Source organism: Euwallacea fornicatus, chromosome 1 (assembly GCF_040115645.1).
Source record: "Euwallacea fornicatus isolate EFF26 chromosome 1, ASM4011564v1, whole genome shotgun sequence".
NCBI classification, from domain to species: domain Eukaryota; kingdom Metazoa; phylum Arthropoda; class Insecta; order Coleoptera; family Curculionidae; genus Euwallacea; species Euwallacea fornicatus.
The window spans coordinates 3,541,611-3,562,390 of NC_089541.1; the positions used below are offsets into that span (position 1 = coordinate 3,541,611).

At 32.4% G+C, this 20,780-nt stretch overlaps 4 protein-coding genes and 1 long non-coding RNA gene across 9 annotated transcripts; 2 read left to right on the forward strand and 3 right to left on the reverse strand.

Annotated features, from left to right (window-relative positions):
- Positions 1-1,949: 1,949 nt before the first annotated feature.
- Positions 1,950-10,786, forward strand: LOC136343636 (calcium release-activated calcium channel protein 1-like). 3 transcript variants are annotated; one of them, XM_066290491.1, is made up of 4 exons: positions 1,950-2,125; positions 4,960-5,118; positions 6,403-6,521; positions 8,435-10,786. In XM_066290491.1, exons 3-4 carry the CDS (start codon positions 6,417-6,419, stop codon positions 9,080-9,082), a joined length of 753 nt encoding a protein of 250 aa, XP_066146588.1. In that variant the 5' UTR covers positions 1,950-2,125; positions 4,960-5,118; positions 6,403-6,416; the 3' UTR covers positions 9,083-10,786. The 3 variants fall into 3 exon arrangements, with proteins under 3 accessions (XP_066146588.1, XP_066146597.1, XP_066146606.1); XM_066290500.1 differs by lacking the exons at positions 1,950-2,125; positions 4,960-5,118 and adding an exon at positions 5,852-6,011; XM_066290509.1 differs by lacking the exons at positions 1,950-2,125; positions 4,960-5,118 and adding an exon at positions 5,853-6,035.
- On the reverse strand, positions 4,528-6,192 carry LOC136343716 (uncharacterized). Its single transcript, XR_010732840.1, has 2 exons — positions 6,155-6,192; positions 4,528-4,648 (listed from the first exon to the last, which is right to left on the reverse strand). It is a non-coding gene; the product is annotated as an uncharacterized lncRNA (long non-coding RNA).
- A 9-nt stretch (positions 10,787-10,795) lies between the features above and the next one.
- Positions 10,796-14,150, reverse strand: LOC136343623 (MORN repeat-containing protein 3-like). Of its 2 annotated transcripts, none has more exons than XM_066290480.1 (4): positions 13,707-14,147; positions 11,459-11,758; positions 11,212-11,414; positions 10,796-10,930 (listed from the first exon to the last, which is right to left on the reverse strand). In XM_066290480.1, exons 1-4 carry the CDS (start codon positions 13,849-13,851, stop codon positions 10,820-10,822), a joined length of 759 nt encoding a protein of 252 aa, XP_066146577.1. In that variant the 5' UTR covers positions 13,852-14,147; the 3' UTR covers positions 10,796-10,819. The 2 variants fall into 2 exon arrangements, with proteins under 2 accessions (XP_066146577.1, XP_066146567.1); XM_066290470.1 differs by having other exon boundaries at positions 10,820-10,954; positions 13,707-14,150.
- A 329-nt stretch (positions 14,151-14,479) lies between these two features.
- On the forward strand, positions 14,480-18,047 carry LOC136350408 (zinc finger CCHC domain-containing protein 8 homolog). 2 transcript variants are annotated; one of them, XM_066302053.1, is made up of 7 exons: positions 14,480-14,942; positions 15,370-15,512; positions 15,572-15,914; positions 16,289-16,625; positions 16,678-16,984; positions 17,093-17,242; positions 17,331-18,047. In XM_066302053.1, the coding sequence occupies exons 1-7, from the start codon at positions 14,603-14,605 to the stop codon at positions 17,874-17,876; spliced, it is 2,166 nt and encodes a 721-aa protein (XP_066158150.1). In that variant the 5' UTR covers positions 14,480-14,602; the 3' UTR covers positions 17,877-18,047. The 2 variants fall into 2 exon arrangements, with proteins under 2 accessions (XP_066158150.1, XP_066158160.1); XM_066302063.1 differs by lacking the exon at positions 17,093-17,242.
- A 105-nt stretch (positions 18,048-18,152) lies between these two features.
- On the reverse strand, positions 18,153-20,579 carry LOC136350418 (small integral membrane protein 14). The gene is made up of 4 exons (XM_066302076.1): positions 20,419-20,579; positions 20,251-20,349; positions 18,925-18,973; positions 18,153-18,491 (listed from the first exon to the last, which is right to left on the reverse strand). Exons 2-4 carry the CDS (start codon positions 20,335-20,337, stop codon positions 18,313-18,315), a joined length of 315 nt encoding a protein of 104 aa, XP_066158173.1. The 5' UTR covers positions 20,338-20,349; positions 20,419-20,579; the 3' UTR covers positions 18,153-18,312.
- Between the last annotated feature and the right edge of the window lie 201 nt (positions 20,580-20,780).

A 20,780-nucleotide genomic window follows, 5' to 3' on the forward strand; every position in this document is an offset into this window, starting at 1 on the left:
GTTGGCTCGAAACAAGGGGGTTCATTCGAGCCTTTAGTTCAGGATGGTCGGAAACAGCGATGTTAATTTAAACCCATGGTTCAGGGAAGTTTACGTTGGCTCAGATTATGAGGGTTCATCCGGGCCCTTACGTCAAATTTATTCGAAACACGAGGTTTATCCGCCCAATCTACACACTGATGGAGGAACGGTAGCACAAATAAAAAAAATAATGGTATGAACAAAGATGGAGGGGAGATCGAAGGAAGCACCATGGAAAGAGGGTGGTGGGAATAGAGCAAAATAATGAAATATAAATGGACAGGGAAAGTTATATCAAGACTAAATATGTGGATGAACAATGGATACGGGCAAATAAATTATTATACAAGATACAGATATAATTCCTGCCCTGGCATGAGTGTTTTGCTCATTAATTGAACAAGTTCAAAATTAGAGATTCTGTTGGATGCTGGTACTGTGGGAAAAGCGACAATGTGCAATACATCACAAATCGACTAAGGGCTATAAAAAAAAAACTTTGACATCTACAAACGTTATACAGATAATGATAGAAGGCTGGAAACTCTGGGAAACGACTGAGAAACTTAAATGTGTTAAAACAAAATGAACCGGATGAGCAAACTATATAAAAAAATAACACAATGGAGAATCAGGAACGAGACGGAAAACAAAATTCGCCCCATCCCAAACATGACAGTCCTGAGAGGATATAAGGGTGGGAGTAGTAAGGGTGGTTTAGTGGCTAGATTTAATGCAAAAGTTTCAACGGCTCGAAGGCCCATAAACATCGTGCCACCAATGGTCCACCTTAGTGCATCAAGTATTCCGTCAATCCATTATAATAAATTAAATAAAAAAAAGGGGAGGTTTATTCGAGCCCTTACTAAAAAGTGAATGCTGATGCGAGTTTTAATTGAAAATAGTGTCAAATTTCACCACAGAAAGAACAACCCTGTTTGTGTGAAGCGTTATTCCCAAAGATTAAAAAACAATTAACAATCCACGTCAGACGTATAATAATGTGCCTTTATGGTATATGCACCGGAAAGAACACTTGTAAATATCTCGAGAACTGTTAGAGATCTGCACTCTTGTTAAGCATACCTTTTCTTTGTAAAAGGATCTAGTTTTTCCACATTTATACAAAACATTAAGTTACAAGGTTTATTTTAAAAGTTATGTTAGTTTTTCCAAATACGTAGGTGGCGCCACCTATATGCTAGTTGAAATAAAAAAAAGCTCCCTGTGCGAAATTCAAAACATCTTAAAAAAACTTGTAAAATATAAGATTTAGTGATAAGTTACAATTTTTTTTTGCTTTGACACCCTGTAAATCAAAAAGGAACGAATTTTATTTAAGAGTTATTGAGCTTAAGAGTATTAATTTTTAATGCTGTTTCGCCCCACACCAATTTGTATCAATGTCGTTTAGAGATTTCAATCACAAACCTAAATCTATAGCCACGCATCAACGTTAGATGTACCCCTATATTTAAACTGCACAGCTTCTATAAGAAAATGTTCTATCTAATATACGACAAATTATTATTGCAATAAATGCTTATTAGATAAAATAACATATATATGAATGAACACGTTAATTATATAGGCCTAACTCGAGCCAATCAAAAGATAATAATAGATTCGCCAGACTATGGTAGCTGAACCCTTCAAATCGCTTTGATCACGCTATTGTGTTAGTATGTAGGCCGAGCAGTTTCGGTTCAAATAGTAAAAAATTGAGAAAGTAAGTAAGGAAACGATAATCTCTCAGCCTCACTAACTCAGTAATATTTGGGAATTTTTCAGTTATTCTCATTAGAATCATACTCCCGAGAACATTTTTTTTTCTATTTTAACAAGTTTTATTAATAGATCTATGAAAACATAATAAACGAAACTAATGTTCATTTGCCCTACCTAAAGTTCCCCAAGGCGATGAAAGCTTTATCCCGGTAGGGGAACTTTCGGTAGTTGTTAACGGCGAAGCGTCGCGGGCGTCGGTTTTCCTGCTGTCCTGAGAAATCGAATATGCTGGTGACTGGAAACGGGGCAATTCCGTGTTGTTTGAAGTATTATTGATTGCAATTTTTAACTGCAAAACTGGCGACTTCTTTGGCAGGTGCGATAACACACACATATATATATATAAGTAGTCATAAGTGGTCCTATTAAGAAAAATACAATTAGCATGCAGATAGCAAACGATTATACAATGATATATTGCTTGATGACCTAATATGACAAAGTCAAATTACGATACCCAAAAAACTCATTACATAAAAATACGAAAATATTTAACGCGCATTTATGAGTGGGTTTGCTTGAATTTTAGAAGAATGCAGCGGAAATTTCATGTTTCACGATATAAAAATCGTAGATTCTAGCTAATGTTTTCTTAAAATTGTACAGGTTGTTTCGAGATTCCACGGCACTATTTGAAGTATGTATTCTCAAGGACAATATTAAAAAAAAGTTCATATATAAACATGTATCGGATCTCGATGGGTAGTTGAGTCGCAGGATTTTATAAGTTAAGAAAAAATTATTTTATTATGCTTGAGCTACTGCATATACAGGTCTAAAATTTTATACGTGTATTAGCTAATAAGCGTTGCTTACTATGAGAATAGATTACCTCCAACTACTAACAGTGTAGCATAGTTTCTGAGGTTTTGGTCTATAATATTCTTTTCAAAAATTTGTTTAGACGTCACTAGTGAATTTTAAAATCTTTCTTAAGTTTTTCAACTGAATACCTAAATTTTACCTACCTTGACTTCAATCGAATTCCGTTCAGTTTCCTCACAAATTAATTCATTTATAAATTTTGTCAAATCTATGGATTCCGGAATTTTCCGATTTTTTCCCAGAATTTTGGATTTCCGTGATTCTTCAAACACCACTTTTTAAAAACAGAATAGATTTCACAATATTATACAGTTCCTTGAACTTTTATTCCAGAAAAGTTAGATATTCGTGCGCCAAATCACTAAAATTTAATCAGTTTTTAAAGACTGGTGTAAAAAGAATTAAAGCTCAGGAAATTCCGAAATTACAAAAAAAATTCAAAGACCCTGAGTTCCGTAGATTTGATTGAATTTATAAATAAATTAATTTATGGAGAAGCTGAACAGAATTCGACCAAAAATCAAGAAAGATAAATATTTAGGTAATAAATTACAGAACTTATGAAATATATTACAATTCACCAGTGGCGTACAACCAAATTTTTCTAAACAATTTTATGGATCAAGACCTCAGATAATGCACTGCCCTGCGCAGTAATTGGAGGAAATCTAATTTAATTAGTATATGCTATAGTTAAAATCAAGAGATTTTAAAATTATTAATGATGACCTGTTGAATTGGATTAGGTACTTAATATGAACGGAAAGCCCGACTTAGCCCCCACTAAATTTCTTCCTATGGGGTTATTTAAAACGAATTGTTTATGAAACCCTCCAATTTAATTTAGAAGATACGAAAGATTACATTCAAGAGATTTGCTGTACAGTCGTGCCCGATATGATATGGAACGCATGTATTAGAGAACTGAATACTTCGACAATTTGAAGTGTGTTTAAAATCTCAAGAAGGAAAATTTGAACACCTTTAACCACCGCTTTTCTAAAGCGATAAAAAATATTTATTTTCTAACCCAATCTTGTTTTTTGTAGTGTGAAAATCAATTTTTTAAATACTCAACTAAGATGCACTGCACAATCTCTTGATTTTATACATAATACATAATATATGCTATATCATATATGTCTAGATTTGGACTAGGAATTCAAATATGCAAAAATATACGGAGTGAACTATTTAAAAAATGGCAAATTTCTTTCGTCATAGCTTTATGCGCCACCCTGTATATTTTATTATCACTTCAATTTGTAGCCATAATACAAAATTACATGTTTCTGTTAACATCTTTTTTTTTTATCTCTGAAGGGTTGTGGAATATTTTGTGCAAAATCTATCATGAAACACCCTGTATTTTTATTAAATTATTTGTATATAATATAATTATATTTTATAAGCCTATATATTATTTACTTTTATGTGCATAGTTCGAAAATAATGTTTTTAAAGACCACAAAACCTGATATGTTAGTAATAAATTATTTAAACAAGGGCTCATCTTTTAGCTACATTTTTGGAAAAGTATTTAACCAAGGAGGTTGTAGACTTTTCTTTATTATTTTTACCTTCACCCTAATATCATGAATTAAAATATTCCAGTGATATATTAAAGATTCCAATCAACTCGAAGTGTGAAATTGGTAATATCTTTATGATTTGGAAATGCCCTTAATCCATGCGGCCTGTTTTTTTTTATGAATAAGTACGTATATCTAGAATTACCCACCACGTTAAAACCGGCTGCAAATAAATTAAATCGTATTTCCGCCGCTATTCAAAACATTTTATCATGTCGAATGTAATTTTATACCCATACCTACCTACGTAAACTGGCTAGGGAAAAGACCTGTGAAATGCATAATAAAACAAGTTAGCACATAATAAAACAATTAGTATAATAATCTCAATCTTTATTATAGTTTCTCCAGTGTGTGTATCTGTTGATTATACCTACTTTTGTATTTGCTGAGTGTAGGTATGTATAGAACCATAGAAGCACCTGCCAAAAAAAGATCCGTTTATTTCATACTATAGGAACATTCATGCTCTACTTAGGCACAATTCAAAATTTAGTACATCGAAGATGTACCATCAGTATGTTCAGACTCAAGTGAGCGCGACGCTCCTAAGCATCCTAACAACTACCACAGTCATTTGAAGTAAACGTGGACTTGACCCCTCGTATGAAACGAACTTGAGGGTTTAAATGCCATATGAATTATGTCTCTTTTTTAATTTTTTTCCATTATATCAGCACTCCACATTTGAACTTTGTATAACACAGTGGAGTGACTAATAATATTTTTGCAGAATTCCCAAACCATTCACATCAAGGGATACCAACAAAACAAGATGAGAAAAAGACGGGTTTTCCCTTGATCCAAAAACACTATCCATTACATGAACGAACTGCTGTCCCACCCTCGCAAGTGCCGTTTGGAAGATCACACAATAGTAGTGGTGTTCCTAGTAAGTATATTCAAGTAAAAAATATACGCGATACTTGAGACATGCCAAAAAGTGTTTTTCTCGTAAGTTTGTTTTTCGACATTTTTGTAATCCACATTGGTATGTTTCTTGAGATAAAATTTATATCTAATAAGCAGAAAATAATCTGCATAGTACGTATATAAATGTTTAGATGTAAACTAACTCAACTTCCTTAATGCAACTAGAGATGTGCAATAGCGATTACTCCAAAATAAACTTTTTGATACGGTGGATTTCTGGCTATTACATTTATCTCTGCCTTAAACTTTAGTTTTTGTATCGTCTATCCTTTATGGTTACTCGAACCCATGATTAATCTTACCAATTTTACTTTAAAAATAAACTTTTTGATATATGTATTAACTTTTGAGTTCTCTATTACGCTATACTACGTCGTCTTCCCACATTGCTTTTGAACCCTTATTTTATATACATTAACCCCTACATGACATTTTTATCTTTATCTTATGATCATTTTTATTTATTCATATATGTGTATATTTTATTAAAGAAATAGTCAAGTTTGCTTGGTATCATGAAATGTGATGATATCACATTGAAAACGCGATATCCAACCATATATTGACAATAACAATATCGATATCGATTCAAAGTGGTACTCTCATTGAGGCGAAAGTGTTAGATGAACCATCTTTCGGAGTTATGATCATCTATTATTGACGTTTTCTGTGATGTCTAAAGTCATCGATGACGTTTTATTTTTAACCTGTAAAAAGTGGAAAGAACCTGTTATTCGTTGATTGTTGTATTTTTTTAATTGTGGGTTTTCCAAAATTATAAAACATCTAGAAAAAATGTTTGTAAACATCGATTTATATTCATAATGAAGCTATGGAAGGTCTGAAGTTCATGTAAGTTTATCGGTATTTCTAAAAGTATTATCCCATATAGCGAGGACCAAAAATAAGTTCCTTTTATTAGATTTGTAATTTGTTTACTTTTGGATTAGATGTTTGCTTTTGACTCCAAGTCGGTTTAACATTGGGAAACTTACCAGAACTACTGCATAGGGTATTCATTACTTCAACAGTGTGCATTAACCCACATGGTTGTTATCAAGTATTTGCAATTCCTTCAAAAGTTAATTATATGGCGATGTGTGTATTGCATGCTTTGACCCAAATAAGTTTCAATAGTAGCTGGCATTCTTGTGTTTACAATTATTGCTAGGGTAGACCTGACTTTATAAGTTGTTTATTGTTGATGGAACCTGTAATAGAAACAGTAAATTGTTTATTTCAGAATTTTGTGAACTAATGTACGTCTGGAGTACCAGTGCTGTAGGCTTGGACTTGAGTAAATCAGTTAACAAAACTCCAACCTGTGAAAATTCACAACTGTATAACAGAGGGCATAAAAAGGTCAGTTTAAAATTAATTTATTGTGTGATATCTCTTTCCTGGGCCTTGCTGCCATGGTCATTTTGTAAGAAACTATCAAGTTCTAAATTCTGACTAAAATATTCATCTGATAATGATGAAGTATATATTGAATTGTATATTTGAAATATATTAACATATTTTTCAATGTTTTGTACCTATTTAACTTTGAACCAGTCTGTAATTGATATCACTATAATCTGAGTAATACCAAATATTATAAAGCATAACCTGAACTAAACTTATTTTCTTATGAAGCCAGGTTCGTACACTTTCAGATTGCATATCTATTCTTAGGAGTCAGGTTTAAAGTAAATTGACAGCTATAGACCTTACAAGCATTTGCTAACAACATAAAGAAAATTTATGAAAATGCAGATTTAGTATTTGCAATGTAATTTGCACTCAACAGAAGAGCACAAACTTTACATAAACTTTTATATATTATAATTTGTTTTTTACAAATTTAAATTTTAAAAACCATTCTCACAGACAAATGTATAATGCAAGTTTCCACAAATGATCCTACTGAAAAGGAAAGCTATTAATATTTTTTCTGTATACCTAATTACTTTTTAATCACCTATTTGTATGGTTCACATCAGAACAATGCAAACAACCATTCCTTTTATCAGTTTATTCAAACATAGATGATGTTTATGTATCACTCTCAATAAAAGTTTTAAACTGTAATAAAACTTCAACATATCTGAAGGAAAATGTTCCAACTACAATTAAAATGATTAATTATGGTTCATGTAGGTAATATTGATAATTTTTTAATATTTGCTGTTTTTTAAATGTAATGCATACACAAATGATTATAATAGACACTAAATATCCTAATGCTTTCTGTACATATGTGTTTAAATTATTAGCAAATTTCAAGACTCAATGTGAATTTATGTTCATAAGATAATAAAATATCCCCAAGTAATTACAGTACTTGAAAGCAAATGTCTTATCAGATTGGATCTTATCATGTGTCAATAATGTATCAATAATGTGACCGGTATATAAAATAATTAGATTTCAATAAAATTCCAATTTTATCCCTAATAATATATGCAAGTTATTTAAATGCCTTTATACAATGGCTGTGAAGTATGTTGTTACTAATGTAATAAGTATGTAATATAAAGCTTTATGAAACAAATATTTCATAGCAGAGGGAGCTTTTGCAAATGACTCCATAAATGAAAGAATTGAATAAAAATTCTTTATGTGAGGCTTACATGCAACCTCCAAAATATCTTAATAACCTATTAGGAGAAGTGTATGTGCCTCAGTCAGCAATCAGTGGTTGTCAGTTCTATGGGAAACCTATATAATACTTGCTTTATTGCACTAGAGTTATAAATTCATCTGCTCTGTTACCCAAGGACTACAAAGAATCAATTTAAGACTGCAAACCCTGTCATAAAAAGTCTTTTATAATTAATTAAAACATAAAATATTTTATTGTTAATAGATGGTCAGTTTTATGCTGCTATTAAAATCCTGTATAAAGAAATTTGCAATATTTTTTCTTTGACTTTGATGTGAAGTGCCTCATTATAATTATCTCCTCATTGATTATATAAATTCTAGTTAGAATTGCAGAAGTAATGATATTCAATAATATGTATATATAGGCTTATTAGCAAGCAAATAACAAAATCATGATTGGTGAATTTTTTACTCAATATTCCCACTTGCTGCTACCTCAAGTGGAATGCTAGAAGTTTTCTGTGCGTGTGTACCTAATTATGATAAAGTATCTTAAATTTATAAATTCAATGTATATTTATAAATGCTCTATAAGTGAACCAAGTAAGTTTTCACTTAGACATCTTCACATTTCGTTCTAATGCTGCATTCACCATGCGAACATTAAGAACGACTCTCTGTTTCAGCATAAAACCATGTCACTAAACGACGAAATGTTTCACACCCAGCGCTACCTCTCCTGGCGAAAAATGCACCTCTCTAAAGCGAAACTGAAAGCTTCCAGCAAAACTTCAGCCCTCTTGTCAGGGTTCGCGATGGTAGCCATGGTCGAACTCCAACTCAACAATGAGTCTTCCATCCCACCTCCCATTTTAGTGGTGTTCGCAGTGATAACGACCCTCCTGGTAGCAGTTCACATGCTGGCGCTCATGATCAGCACCTGCATCCTTCCGAATATTGAGACTGTTTGTAGTCTCGACTCGATAAATTTCGTAGAGGAATCTCCCCATGAAAGACTACATTGGTATATTGAGATAGCTTGGGCGTTTTCAACGCTACTTGGGTTACTGCTATTTTTGGCGGAAATCGCGATTATTTGTTGGCTTAAATTTTATAACGTTAACACTACGGCTGCTTGGTCAGCCTGCGTTGTGTTAGTCCCGATATTGTTCGTGTTCCTAGCCTTTGCGATCCACTTTTACCGATCGCTTGTTGCTCACAAGTATGAAATAAGCATGAAAGAATTGAAGAAAATGAATGAGCAAATCGGGGATATGTCTGGGAATAAGTTGTTCCCAGGAGAGACTGGCGGGAACAATATTCAGGTAGTATGATTCAGTGGTAGTGTCCTGATATGACATACTTTTGGCTGTGTTTGTGAGTACTTTAAGTACTTTTTTGAAAACTATACAATCTCATGTAAATATTGTACATTTACAATTTTGATACTTACGATTTAAATATAGTGTAATGCGAGCTAAGTGCAATATTTAACTGGCTCGATTGTTGGTATTAATTGCTTTGTTCTAGCGTCAGCAGTCGTAGTTCCTTTATATAAATGCGAATGGGTTAAAACTTAAGTTAAGGAGTGGGGTCACCAATGCAATAACATCTTGAAATCTAGACGTGCAATTTACACATTTACATAAGCATAAAATACCTTTTTCACGTAAAGGAAAGATATTTGGAGATGAGGAATGGTAATAAAAAGATTTTGATTGATTTTTTATTTCTCACTGCTGGTTAATTTAGATCTGATTTTCTGAATTAAAGTAAGGAAAAGTACATGCAGTAATGGATAAAAGTATATAGACACAATTTTTATTTCGCATACTCTATTAAAATTCCAGTTTAATTATTAAGTTGTATGATGATTAATAAATCAAAACTCAAATGTTTACGGTTTTCACAGTATTGTACGGTTACTTGATCCTTAAGAGAAATTACATTTTTGTGTAATCAAATACTGGAAAAATAAGTTCAGCAAAACAAAAAAGTTGTACAAAGATGAAAAAATCATGGGATTCAAACATTCTAGAAAAGAATTAAAAAATTCCGGAGTTCGTACCTTTAATTGAATTTATAAATTAATTAATTTATCAGGAAACTTAACAAAATTTGACCAAACGTCAGGAGAGATGAAATTTAGGCAACAGATTGAAGAACTTAAGAAATACATTAAAATTCACCAGTGGCGTAAGAACAAATTTTTCTATAAGTTTTTATGAACTAAAACCTGTAAGTACCCTTCTCCATATAGTAGTTGAAGGCCATCCACTCTCGTATTAAAGAGCTCCAATTACCTAATACGCATATAAAATTTGAAAACTTCATCTGCAGTAGATCAATCGAAATAAAATAAAAACCTAATTTTTTCTTAGCTTTTAACACTTTATAACTCCGTTACCATTCGTGATCGGACATATACTCATATAAACTTTTTTCTTTATTTTCTACTAGAGAATACGTACCTCAAATAGTGCCATGCAATTCTGAAAAGCCCTTTGTATTTTTGTCCAAAAAAATACTTAATTGTTATAATAAGCCACCTTTTTGCAATCAACTCATGATAAAATTCTAAATACATTTTTGTTTATGAGCGTAAAATTTATAAAGTCAGGAAATCGAAATTAATATTAAAAAAGATTTTCAATGGGTGTCTTATTTGTCTATATGTACACTTTCGTCCATTACCGTAAATGCTTTAATTATAATTATAACTAACTTTCTTTTATGTTATATTCCAATCGTTTAAAAATTTCCCCAGTTTAGCGCCAAGTCACTATTCCTACATGTTGCACTTGATAGAAATATCATTGTTTTTTGCGTGGTCTCGTTATTTCTGATAAATCATGTTAATATTTCTTATGCGAAAAATGGCAATGTTCGGCGTAATAAAATAAAACTTTATTTCGTACTTACGTACATTAATCAAAATAACACACATTCAATAAATTTATATTACTGTGATTTGATATTACATTTTTGTAACAGGTTATTATTATTAAAATATTAAAATAAACCTATTTTGAGATAGACTTTTGCTTCCCTTATGACTACCAATTGTTAATTTATCCCATTTCCATCGATTTTCCTATCACTGGTTCAACATTATTAATTATCATGTCTTCGTATGGATCCAATCCTTCTGGCAATGATAGTTGTTTGGCGCGATCACGTATCTTTTCCAAAAAAAATAAAATCACCTTTAAGTACAGAAAACATAATAAAATGTTGGATTTGTTAAATTACAAAACTAGAATCTAAATAGTAATAGATAAATAATAATTTCGGCATGGTTGACTCATTGTATACGCACCAAGACGATTCACGTGTGTATAAAAAGGGAAATATTTCTGCCGTTTATAAGTAAAGTTAGTTACTACATTCTTGTTTTGTTAATCTTAATTTCCACTAAATATACTCATAATTTCCAACAAGTAATTTCTCCACTTGTACTTACCGGTGGTATAGCACAAGGTGTAGGAGCAACACAAGACTGTTTATAGTCTAGCTCACTAATCTGACTGCACACACAAAAATCGTTACTCCAAACACCGTCTTGCAACTTACCGCTACCCAAATGAAAAAACAGACCTTTGCCGTGTTTTAAATCGTTGTGCCATTCACCCTCATAGCGATTTCCATCAGCACGAACAAAAATTCCTAACTTACGTTGGTTGCAAATTGTCAAAGAGGCAAATACTTACCTAAACCCTCTTTCACATCATTTTTGAATTCCCCATCGAAGAATGCGCCATCGGGGTACCTTTGCTGACCATGCTCCTGTCTTTTTCCATTCCTGAATTCTCCAATGTAGAAACTCCCATCTGAGTAAATTCGTAAACCATGTCCATGCATTTTTCCGTTCTTCCAATAACCCCTGTAGAACAATCTGTACGCATTGGTGGAGGGTATGTTTTGCGCCAAAACACCAAAACCGTGTCTATAATTATTTTCCATGTCACCTTCATAGAGTTCTCCATTTCGTGTTATTGTAACTCCTTTGCCTAGAAATTATTATCCTTCAAAATTTCGAATTTAACCATTTGCGGTCAGGTGCCGACAAAAAGTCGCTTATGTCCTTTTACCGTTGCGAACATATGTCAGTGTATAACCGTCCAAAACTGTTTACAGCTGCGAAAACGCATACGTTTATTTTTTTTAGGGATGATATATGCATGGAAATAACGAAATAAACAAACAGGTTTGTTTTGAAAGAAATTAATTTTATAAATTAATGAAGAGTATAAAATACCAGGTAGTTATTGGCTACTATAGTTCTACTATTGTTCCTTATGCATTTGTGATTAACTTGCACTTGTAATAACATTCATAAATTATTTAACTTAATTGAATAAAGTCTAATTAAAATTTAGTTATGGAATCATTTAGATTCATCCTTCAGTTCTAATGGTAATAGAAATGTGGAAACCGATAATGAAGGTTGCTGGTGGTACGATTCCTGCAACCTTAGCTTTGTGAACCATTCGGCTAACATGTACATATATGTATGTGAACAAAGACGTGCACCATTTATCGTGTATAACCTTACAGATCTACCATATAGCGATTATGATTGAAAAATTGCAATTGTAGCTGTGCCACCCATCCATGAGAAAATTTTTGACTTCTCACTATTGTAACTCAATAAAATTTTATTTCAGACTAGAATCGACAATTTGGAATTCAAGTAGAATATTTTCAAAATGGCAGCACTTCCGGTTATATAGGAAATAGCTATTAACTTTGTTATTTAAATGGACCCACTAATTTTGATATAATTTTCGTATTACGTAATCATTCAATTTTTAAGGCCAGTTTATGTAAAGTGTCTTCTACATGCAGAGTCATTCACGGCCAACGTCCTATTAAAAGTTTACGGTTCGAAGATCTGAAATTTTATATGCCGATGTAATGAAGTTTGATCTGTTCAATTAAAATATTGATACCATTGCAATGTTGCCAAAGCTGTGTGTAACTGACAATAACTTTGTTATTTTAAATGGCACACCCTGTATTTTATTACATTTTAGAATTGCCTGGAAGATTTAAACCCTAGTTAATGTATCATATCCCTCAATTATGATGATCCGTTTTCGAAATATATTTTTTTTATAACTATTTAAAATTACCCTTTCCGTGGTATATCGGATAATTTTGACAGCTGATCCATGGAAGTCGGTATTGAGCTCTAATCACTGCGAGCTTTTGGATTCAGTTTTCTGGAACTTAAAGAGGATCTAGTAAGCTTCGTTTTGACGTATTTCAATTTGAAAAAATGTGTTTCACAACTGCCGAAACATGCCTTCTACCGGGCAGAATGAATTTCAGTCTTTAGAATGAATCTTTCAGTGTCATTACTTGATGAATCAGCAAGCTTTCAAGCTTTTTATATAGTTTTTTTTAATCGAAAAACTGAAGATGAAAGGGGAGAATTTAGGTGCGATTGCGCTATAAGCTTGACTAAACCGGCCTTGTACATTGGTGACTGCTTTGAACGGTACAAGACCGTTCACGAATTTAAATAGACTCAGATGTAAACATATAATAACTAAACACATTTGTGTTGTATTTTGTCAAATACATATGTTGTATTGGTCAGAATTACATTATGAATATTCTACACGGTTAAGAAATATCAATCCGTGCGGCTGTAAATTCCCTGACGCTAGACTATCTAGTAGCAGCAGTAAAAGTAATCTCGTTCGTCAATGCTTCATTCCTAGATGGCTCTGTTAATTTATCCGTCTTTGTCTTATTGTTAACTCTAATACTATAATGCTAAAACTTATGACCTAAATCTGCGAAATAATTAAATAAAGCTTTAGTTTTTATAACACAAACGGTCAACATGTATATTACTTCTGTTGCGCTTATAAATACCTCTTGTTCCGCCCGATGCTCCCTCTTCAGGCGCCTCTATCTGTAAACGATTAAAAACAGAGATAAATTTACCTGCTTTCTTATCGTTCTTCCATTCTCCACTATATTTATCTCCTAAAGCGTTAAATATTACATGACGAAATCCGTTTCTTTTCGTCATATTTTCTAGGACCCTGGAGCGAGGGACCGCGTAATGTTTTTGGTTCAAAAAAGGCATACCTACTGGATATGTTTGATCAATAGCACTCCAGAAGCGTGAATAGTTCGGAAACAGAAAAAAATAAGGTTGCGGAATAGTATTGTTTGAATGCGAATCTTCTAAGCCGTTTGCCTCAATGATTAGATAGGTATAGGTATATGTATGTACGTGTAAGAATTTCAAACATTGGATATACCATAAGTAGAAAATGGTAAAATTATGCAAAATATAACTGCAACTGTGATATAGGGATGAGGTGGTTCAGATCAGGGTGGGAGCGATATTATTGCTGATAGGTAGTAGAGATAGGTCTGTGGAGTGGGGAATGTTAAGATAAGAGAAGGCTATATGGTCATACATCGTACAATTTTTTTTATCATCCGAAAATGAAGTGAATCTCCTCTAGTCGCCTACAGTTTCCTGGAAAGAATTGGCATAGATCATAGATTCCTTTAACCATATTAGCAATGCTCGATGTTTCATAATGAAGTCATTTCCATTGTATATGATTAGATTGAATTAAAATCTTGTGATATTGTGTATTTCTAACTAATAAACCATCGATCTGGTTCTGTCGATAAATCGATACCGTGAACATCTCTGTTAACCTAAACGTTCACTTCTGTCGAAAATGACAACAATAAATGACACTGCAAAGTACTGTTGCTGTCAAGATACCAAAATAGTTTTAGTTAATTTATTATTTATGGCATTAATAATAATTATTAAAATTAATTAAAATATTTTTAAAAACAGAAAAAAGTAGAAAATGTCAGCATCTATGAAAAGAGGCCGTAAACGGAAAAGTGCAGGTGTTTGTGACATTTTCGAAGTTGAGGAAAAAGACTTGTCGTCTTCAGAGCCAGAAGAACTAAATGTGGGGGCACCCGATGCGAAAATTCAGAAAATTCACGTGGAATCCGATATTTCAGAAGTGCGAGAAAATGATGAGGACATGTCAACAAGTACCACACAGGAAAATGAAGAAGAAAACAAGGCAGACAATAACGTATTTGAACCAAGACTTAAAGAAAAGTCCTTGGGAAACTCGGAATGTGTTGTTATGCTTGAAAAATTATCTTCTGAGGTTATAAATTTGACTGAGGAAGGTGCGTATATTATGAGTATCCTTTTGAGAATTAAACATTCATGCCAATATTTGTTATAATTTATAAAGAGGGATTTATGAACTCTACTATTTCTGCACTAAAGCTGTGATGATAGTGGCCCTATGTAAACACTTTCTTATCATCTTTGTACCAATTAAATAAATAACCCTCTAGTTTCCTTGTCTAATAGTCTTAACTTGCATCCCTTGTAACTCTATCATCATTATGTGTATGTGCATATATTGCATACAAAAGGCCAGTTAGGAATTTTCTACAATATTTACCTAATATTTGGGAATAAATATCTGAGAAATGACTGAAGATAAATAGAGCAATAATAATATATTTTCTTTAATTAGAGGAAAGAGGCCTTTTTCTTGTTTCTTTATAGGAAATCAGAACTATTAAAACTGTATTTGGGTTTTAGATTCATCTGCAATAAGTGAAGAGGATTCCCTAATTATCATTGATGAAGTATCTACATCACAGGACAACAATTCTGAAATTGTAGATTTGACAGGGCATTCCATTGATCTAGGTACCATTTCATCTCGCAATTCCTCAGTTGATGTAACTAAACTAACACAATTTCACCAGAAAAATTGTTACTAAATGAAAACCAATTTAAGGTTATTTTAAGTGGAAAAGAAGTAGATACAGGAACTGAGTCACTCAAAATTCCAATTTCAAATGAAAATCGAAGTGTAAATATTAACACTTTAGAAGATGGAGAAGTCAATGATGAATCTGATGTGGGTAGTCTGGATCAGGAACCAGCAATAACAATTAAATTCAGGGATAAATTGATAGCTGATATTTACAAGCAGAAATTCATTAATTATATACAAACATTTATTGAGTTGAATCCGATAGTTGACAATATGATAGTTAAGGTTTTTAGAGATGACACTGTAATTTTAAAAGAGTGGGTTGTGTTAGATGACAGACAGAAAATACCAGAGCAAACAGAAGGTAAGTAAATTCATCTGTCAATGAAAAAGAATTTGTTGTATTGTGTAACCTCACCTTTCTCTATTTTTTGGAAACAGGCTATAACTCCATCCGCGATTATTGATTTGATGACCATCATGTAAATTCAAAGAGCTTGACAGAAGAGCAAACTCCACAATTTTCGGCAGTTATTTTCTGTATGTCTTTAGGGAAAATGAAAAATAAAAAGAAAAATAATTTCTAGACTGTTTAACCAGTGTCACTGAACAAAATCCTTTTTTGACCAGGACAAAAAAGGTCAAAAAAGTGATAATTAAAATAACTGTTTCCAAAATTAATTTATTTTTGATATCAAAAAATGTATTGGTAAACAATTTTCACATATATTTCTTCAGAAACCGAATTGGTTAAACTTTTACCTGCCACTCCAAAACATGACAGTCCAAGGAAAAAAAAGAAACGGAACAAATTGCAATCTGTACCTGATTTATTTGTGGTTGATACAAAGCCTGCCCATGGTACCAACAAACCCTTGCTCACTAAATATAATGCCAAGTTTTCAATAGATGGTGAAAACCCAGGGGAAGGTACTAATAGTAATAGTAAACCTAGTTCAGGATCTTTGTGCTTCAACTGTGAGCAAGACCACTCAATAAAAGATTGTCCATTCCCAAAAAATCACGCCAAAATCAACGCTAACAGACAGAAGTTTCAGAGTAGAAACAAATCTTCGTAAGTGTCTGAAAAACTATGTATTTTCAGAGATATTAAGAATCAATTTTAGGAGGTACCATTTAGAAGAAGATCAAAAATTTGCTCATATGAAGCCAGGTCAAATCTCTACAACTTTGAGAAAGGCATTGGGACTCAAGAAACATGAAATACCCCCCTATGTTTATCAAATGAGAATGTTAGGATATCCACCGGGATGGCTGGAAGAAGCAAAATATGTGTTGTCAGATTTAGCCATGTTTGATATTGATGGTAACAGCGTTGGGAATGCGAACACCAAGCAAATTCAAGGATTAGACCCAGAGAAAGTCGTGGATTATCCAGGATTTAATGTTCCCTTCGAAAAAAACTTCAAAGACGTAAGTTGCTAATTAGCTTGGTCTTTGATTTTATTTAGGTTTTGAAATAAAAGTACTTTAAAAAGGTTATTGACCTTTTTTGCATTGCATTAAAATGTGTCGTTTTAGGAATATAAATATTATCAGGTACCTCCATTCTGTGATAATTTTAGTAAGCAAAACATGATCGACTTTTTTAACAAAATGGTTCAAAAGGAAACCCAGGACATGGAAACTCATAATGAGGTGGATTTTGTGGAGGAACAAAATGGAATTGAGGTAGGTTGGTATATGATTGAAGAGTTTTGAAAAGAACTTTAGAAGAATAAAATCTTATTTTGTTGTGGATTTAATTATTGTTTTTTAGGCCAAACAAGCGGATTCGAGTTTAGGTTCGGATTCCTACAATGACCCAGCGATAAGTCTGCAGGAATTAGAGAAACAAAAAGTGACACTTTTAGAGGAAATAAAAAAAACCGGTGAAACTTTACCATGGAATCAACCTTCCCATGATAGAAATCGTTTGAATGTTGACGAGTCCACTGCGGATTGTGGTGAAGTAAATGAAAATTTACAAGACGAAAGCGTAGATAGAGAAAATAGAGTTGATTTTATGGAAAATGCGGAAATCTCTGCTGAAGAAACAGCAGATGTAACTGTATCCGAAACCTTGGAAAATTCATTGGTAATAAGCACCCCAAGTACCGCAGAGAGTCTCAAATGCAGCATTTTTGGTACTCCCATCATAAAGAGTTGTTCCCTGTACAATAAATTACCGTGCGCAGACAATTTTATGAAAGGTGTAAGCCCAGTGATCGATTTTGAGAATTTACCCAATTCTACCGGGAAGTACGAGAAAATGACTAATGTATTACGTAGAGTGCGGGATACTTTAAAGGACCTTCAAAAATAGGAGATATGTCATTTATTCTATATCGGGAATGCGCGTTTTGGAATTTTCAGCATGCGATGAACGTTCAGAATAAAACTTCATAAAATCAATATTGATGAACTAATATAGTTGATTACAACAAATAAATTGACACAAAAATGAAATTAAAAAATATATTTATTTTATGTGCAATTTTATCATTTATTTATACCGATGATATATTTCACTTTGGTGAAACTAAAAATACGTTTTGCTATTTATTCAAATGCTATGCAACCCTAGTAAAACACTCGTAAATTTATGTTAAAATAAGTATATATTAAATTTCTTCATATTTAAAAATGTAATCTCTTTTCAAGCGTCAACAGTTGTGAAAGACTGACATATACTAATTTTTGGAAACAATACTTTGAAAACAATATACAGATAGAATACAATTTACATGAAATAATCAGGATTAAATTGCTGGAGGTGCCGACGGAGGTGGGTTATTTGAATTTCCACTAGAAGGCTTTTCAAAGGGCTCAATTCGTTGTGGGCGTGGACGGAAGAAAAAGAAAAGAAATGCAATTCCGATCAGAAATGTTAACAAATACAAATTTTCAGGTTGAGTTGCTTCATCTGATGGATTTACTCCTGAAATTGTAATGAATATCACTAGAAAAATATTAATATTTGAGTTGGTTTAGAAGTTTTTTTTTATTCTATAGAAATCACTTATTATTACTCCAAATTTTTATATTCTTATGAAAGTGACGTTTCTCGAAAGTTTAAAATTTCGAAACGGTTTATTTTTTATAACTGAACAATAACGGAAAAGTTGCAATGACATTTGCAGAAAGTTGCACTTTTCATAATTGGGTGTAAATAGCAAAACAATATATTTTTATTCTGTATGATTATAATATATGTATATTAAAGTCGAAAGAAGAAAAAATTTATTAAACACGTTGGAAACCACCTATTTTATACAGCTCGCATTCCGTTATAGAAGTTTTCCGATTACACAAAATAATACACCTTTCAAAACTTGCAACAAGAAACATAAATAGCTATTACTGTGGCTTACCTGGTTCAAAACATTCTGTATCTGTGCACAGGTTTTGGGAGTTTCTGAGCTAAAAAAATATGTGGGATAAGTTCAGAGACAATTTATAGAACATGCATGCAATGTAAGAATAAACGTAATTGCTGTAAAACTCTACAATTTTACACTATTTGTAAAAGTTGTCTGCTTGCATTAAAAATTGATCAGTGACACATGATTGGATGCAGAAGGACGTCTAGAATTTAACTAATGACAAATATACAGTGTCCAATGTAAAATTCTAAAATTAGTGTAATAATACCTGGCTAGATTGGTAGTTCCATTAAGTTAGCCATGACAGCAATTAATGTAGTTTTGGATGGTAAATGTAGCTTGAAAATTTCATTTGTAAAACATTATTAGCAAACAAATTATTGGCGTGAGCTGTTTGCTTGGAATATCAAGCATATTCTATTTAAAAAAGCTTGAATTTAAAAACACATTGTAAACATAGAAATTTGCTATGTTAACAAATGTATTTTAAGAGTATATAGGCCGGTTTGATGCTAAATGGAACATATGTTATTTCATAAATCAAGCACGGTAATGTACACTGATAACCAAGTTCAAAATATTGTGTGAAGATGAGGTTTAAGCCGAATAAAATATTAAGAAAAAGTTGGAGGTATTCCATAAACACAACAATTTGCTGAGGCTTTCTATTATTCCTGTGTGTGTTATTCCTATTGCAAGTGGTAAATGAAAATTAAAGTCAAAAACAATGATAACACAGGCCTTGAACTGATACCAAAATGCAATTATGCTAACTCTTTTTCCTGAAACTTACAAGTAGGATGTAAACTAAGCGCTAGATGATATGAGAGTGAATAATTTTCATTAGATTAATGTCGCCATTTCTTTGCTGATAGTCGATTTTCAACTAACAATGAATAATGCAATCCTTGGTCTGTGCATCATTGGTGTTGGATATTTATTTTACAATTCCTGGTGTAAATTTGTGAAATGAGGCACCCCTTAATTTTTAATATTGAAAATGCTGGGTATTATTTGCACAAAGAAGATGCTCACTATTAACAATAATTTTTTGGATCAAATATAACAGATACTCTTTTGTATGTTAACAAATTACCTGCATGCAGTTTCTCAATAAATGAGAAAGATATGATATCAGATATTGTTATTTTTTAATTACTGAACTTTTGTTTGCATGACAGAGACCACAAATTACGGTTTCCATTTTTGGCTGGAAAATCTAATGTCGCCAAAGGAATGTCGAAGGCAAGCAAGTTTTTGGCTGTCCCATTTCATCTGGTGTTAAGTTTATTGGGAACCGTAACTACCACCTACAACATTCAGCAGGCGTCTCATTGCCATTTCATGGTTCCATATGCATTCACACGAATTGAACCCATCTTCAGAGGCGTCGTCACCCATTGCTTCAATTTGCTAACAGAAAAAGAATAACTTTTATGGCAATTTACTGCACACGTGTTAGTTAATGTTAAGTAAACTTACTGTTATATTCTCAGTGTTTTGAACCAATGTGCGTAGACAACAGCTTATATTGGAATTAACTGTTTCATTTTGTACAAACCTCTATTATTTAAACAAAAAAATTAATGTAAACGTTTACACTTCTCAGTTTATTCTATTTTGTAAATGAGAGAAATCAACTGTTAGCAAGTCGTTGTTCCTGTCTATCAAATGTTTAACTTGTGAACGATAAAACATTGTTCCAAATCAAGGTGTTACAAACTGGCAACGATGGATGGTAGAGCGTGTTGCTAACATTAAATTCATAAGATATATTCAAATACAAATTGTGAAACTTCTATAATTGTTATAGTAATAAATTTTATTAATATTGTCTTGAAATA